This window comes from Dromiciops gliroides, chromosome 2, assembly GCF_019393635.1.
Source record: "Dromiciops gliroides isolate mDroGli1 chromosome 2, mDroGli1.pri, whole genome shotgun sequence".
Lineage (NCBI taxonomy): Eukaryota > Metazoa > Chordata > Mammalia > Microbiotheria > Microbiotheriidae > Dromiciops > Dromiciops gliroides.
The window spans coordinates 303,681,254-303,685,685 of NC_057862.1; the positions used below are offsets into that span (position 1 = coordinate 303,681,254).

The window sequence follows — 4,432 nt, forward strand, 5'->3', positions numbered from 1 at the left end:
TCATGTTTTATTAACCTTTCCAAAAGGTGACAGGCTAAACCAATGAAATCATATGACTCCTAATAGCCTAACCCTAACTTAGTTTGGTTAAATGTGCTGAAAATCACACCTCACTTCCCTTTCTCATTAATTGGTCACTGATAATAATAATAATAGCATGTATCTCACAAAATTGTCTTGAGGATCAAATGAGATACACATAAAACAAATCTTAAAGTTTCATATAGCAGGCAGCTAGATGGCTCAGTGGATAAAGCACCGGCCCTGTATTCAGGAGGACCTGAATTCAAATGCAGCCTCAGACACTTGACACTTATGTGACCCTGGGCAAGTCACTTAACCCTCATTGCCCTGAAAAAACAAACAAAAAACCAAACCAACCAACAAACAAAAACAGAGTCAATCTACAAGCACAGTCAGAAACCAGACTGATAATTCTGTTGCCATAGTTTTTCAGCAGCAATCCCTTAATGGTGTCATTCAGAAAATTAGGCTGTTCCTTTCTCTGTCCCAAAATCATTCATTTCCCTGGATAATGGCCTGGGCAAATTTAAACTTTCGGTTATAACAGTTGCCACGCCCAAGGGCAGAAGGCTATATTTTCATTTTATTAATCACAAACAATACCTACATAGTAGACTCATAGTAGCCACTCTTGTAATAAAGAGGGAAAGAACTCTAGGTTTTGGGGAAAAGGCTCCCCTTCCCTTTCATTCTCCATGGTGTTGCCTGTGTCTTGAGGATATTGGGGGCAGCAACATTTATATGGAAGGAAGAGAAAGACTCTGATTTGAACCACAATGGGAGAGATTTTGCCCTCAGCAATTCTTGACTTGCTCTTTTATCCAAGAATTGCTTTACTTAACATGATTCCAGAGGAAAGTTGGGAATAAAACAATGCATGCAAAAGTATATTCAAGGGGGCAGCTAGATAGATGGTGCAGTGGTAAAGCACTGGCCCTGGATTCAGGAGTACCTGAGTTCAAATCCAGCCTCAGACACTTGACACTTACTAGCTGTGTGACCCTGGGCAAGTCACTTAACCCTCATTGCCCTGCAAAAACAAACAAACAAACAAACAAACAAACAAAAAACGTATATTCAAGGGGCAGCTAGGTGGCACAGTGGATAGAGAACTGGCTCTGGAGTCAGGAGGACCTGAGTTCAAATCCAGCCTCAGACACTTGACACGTACTAGCTGTGTGACCCTGGGCAAGTCACTTAACCCCATTACCTCACTCCCTCAAAAATACTTCAAAAGTATGTTCAAGAAATAGCAAATCATATCATGATCACTTCAAACTTTGAAATGTATGTAGCTAGTGTGGCTGTCCTTTCTGTGGTAAAATTTTAAGCATCCTTGAATCAACTCATCAAGCACTGTTTCTCCTTTCCTGAAAGAGAAGCTAAGGAATGGAAATAGTAGTGGCTGCTGAGAAACCAGGAAACCTGGGTTCTGGTCTCTGTTCTACTGTTGATTTAGTTATGTGACCTTAGGCAATAAATGTATGAGCCTCAGTTTTCAAATTTGGAAAATGAAGGGTTTGGACCACAAAAAATTTAAGGTAGTATCTATTTACAACAATCTCTAATTTTCAAAAGGAGATAGAAAACATCTTTATTTCCATCATAAAAATATTAGTATTTGAGTAATGTATAACTTAAATTTTGTGGTGGCAGGAAGTACTTTCCCCTTTCTACCCACAAAAGAACAGAAAATCCACCTGGAAGAGAAAAAAGTAGAAAAAATGTATAATTTAATCTGTTTTCCTTAGTTTTATAAATGAACCTTGAGCCTCTAGAAGGCATAGCAGTTGCCTGTTAAAATCAAACTATGGATGTTCAAAGTACAATACTCATTTTAGCACTATTCAAGCTTCTACCACCAGGCTTTGAAAGGACAATTTAAAAAATTGAAGGCTGGCCCTGTTTTTCAACTTTCATTTCTAGACCTTGGTGAGAACTAAATGATGAGGCAACCAGTATCTAGGCACAGCATGGCCTAATTCTATCTATGAGGATGGGGTAAAGAAGCACATATAGTTACTGACTGTCCATGCCAGCAGGATTCTGCTACACATGTGATTTCCAGCACTCCCTTCCACTTAGCAGTGTCAGGTCTCATGCTTAGTTTGCTCACCAGCTGCTCAATCTGTTTTTCTCAGAAGGTGAAGGCATAGACAACGCCTACCACCACAATGTTCCCAATGGTGGCTATTATGGCAATCCATAATAAGATGGCATCATTGGAAGAACGAGGTGGCTCTTCCAGTTGGTTTGGTCCCAAAGTGGCTGTGTGGACATTGGCTGCTGAGTTAAACATAGAGTATTCGGTACTGAAGTCTTCATTTGGTGAATCCATAAAAGCCCCTCCCATAACAGGAATCTGTGGAGAAGGATGGGAAAGGGTTAAGCAGAGTCTAAATATTCTGAGCAAGTCACTTTGCCTTTAAATGTCTCAATTTTATCATCCTAAAAATGCTGATGATACTGGAACATGCTTTGGACTTGGAGTTAGGAAAGGTTTGGGTTTGAATCCCATCCCTGGTACACACTAGCTATATGATCATGGGCAAGTTCCTCAATCTCTCTGAGCCTCAGTTTTCTTATCCATAAAATGAAGGTAATAATATGTGAAATACCCATTCCACAGGACTGTTATGAGGCTTAAATGACATAACTAAAGTGCTCTGTAAATGTTAAAGAACGCTAGTCAATGAATACTGCACTTAGGGTTGCTGTGCTCGTGTCTCCTCTATCTTTAAAAAGCCTCCACTTGATTCAATAATCTACATCAGTTATTATCCTCTATCTCTTCTCCTCCTTGGCTGAACTCCTCTTAGAGGTACAAAGTAGCTCTGCTTCTCCTCTCAGTCACTTCACCTTCTGCCCTCATTATTCAATTGAAACTGAATGTTACCAGTGATCTCTTAATCAATAAATCTGATCATCTTTTCTTAGTTTTCATCCTTCTCCATATGCCCTATTTGATACTTATGGCCACCCCCTAGCCTTGGAGAGTTTCTCTTCTATGGATTCTATGGATTATGACATTGGTATCCTGATTTTTCTCTTACCCAACCTAAAGTGTCCTTTTGCTGGAACTTTATACTAGCTCATGCCCCTTTCCACCTACTGTTAGTACTTTCCCTCTGAGATTATTTCCATCTAACTCTATATATCTTTTTGTTTTTTAAGTGAGGCAATTGGGGTTAAGTGACTTGCCCAGGGTCACACAGCTAGTAAGTGTTAAGTGTCTGAGGCCAGATTTGAACTTAGGTATTTCTGACTCCAGGGCCGGTGCTCTATCCACTGCGCCACCTAGCTGCCCCTAACTCTATATATCTTGTAGGAATATAGTTGTTTCCATGTTGTCTACCCCGCCCCCCCCCCAATAGAATATAAATTCTATGAGGGCAGGGACCATGTTTTTACATTTCTTTGTGTCTTGAGTACTTAGCAAAGTGCCTGGCAGAGTAGGTGCTTAATAACATAGATTCAAGGTTCTTCACCACTGGGGTTTCCTTGCCATGAATATCTTTTAGCTTATTAATATCTCATCATTCCTAACCTTGGTAGACAGAAATGAATGCAAATTTTCAAGAACTAGTTTTATCAGGGCTGACGAATGGGATTGTCATGTCTTTGTAGCTTTTTGATTGCTATATCTCACTTTTGACTCCTAAAGAGATTTCAGGATCTATTTCAAACTACTTACTAGACATGCCTCTCCCCATCTTGTAGTTGTGAAACTAAAATTTTGAACCTAGAGGGGGCAGCTAGGTGGGGCAGTGGATAAGGTACCAGCCTTGGATTCAGGAGGACCTGAGTTCAAATTCAGCCTCAGACACCAGCTATGTTACCCTGGGCAAGTCACTTAACCCCCATTGCCCTGCAAAATTAAAAAAAGAAAGAAAGAAAGTTAATTTCAAAAAAATATTTGAACCTAGGGAAAAGCCTTACATTTATTCTTTATTAGTTTTTATCTTATTAGATTTAGTTGAATCTTCTGGCCTGCTTGAGATCCTTTTGCATCTTGAGTCTCCCAAAAAGAGTCTTGCCTCTTTTTACCAGCTATGTATAATCTGCACATTTAGTAAGACTGCCATGGATGACTTTATCTGAGTCACTGATAACAATATTAAAATGGCACCAGACCTTTCAGATGAGTCCAGATCAATAAAATTAAAAACTTTTATTAAGCACTATATGATAGGCACTGTGCTAAGCCTTAGGAATAAAAAGATAACAATGAAGTGCCTTTCCTTCCAAACTCACAGTTTGATGTAGGAGGCAACATGCATACATATAAGTATATACAGAATAAATATGAGGGAATGAAATGAAAATGGTCAGAAAGCATTAACATTAGGGTTGGAGATCAGGAAAAGTTTTATTTAGAAAGTGAGCTGTGTCTTGAATAAAGTGAGGG

General features: G+C 39.4%; 1 protein-coding gene across 1 annotated transcript in view; it reads right to left on the reverse strand.

Moving 5' to 3' along the window:
- Positions 1-1,184: 1,184 nt before the first annotated feature.
- C2H14orf132 (chromosome 2 C14orf132 homolog) overlaps positions 1,185-4,432 on the reverse strand; it is a 51,958-nt gene continuing 48,710 nt past the window's right edge. Inside the window, exon 2 of the mRNA XM_043987502.1 lies at positions 1,185-2,386. Coding sequence (XP_043843437.1) covers positions 2,162-2,386 — 225 coding nt within the window. The 3' untranslated portion in view covers positions 1,185-2,161. The remainder of the gene's footprint in view (positions 2,387-4,432) is intronic.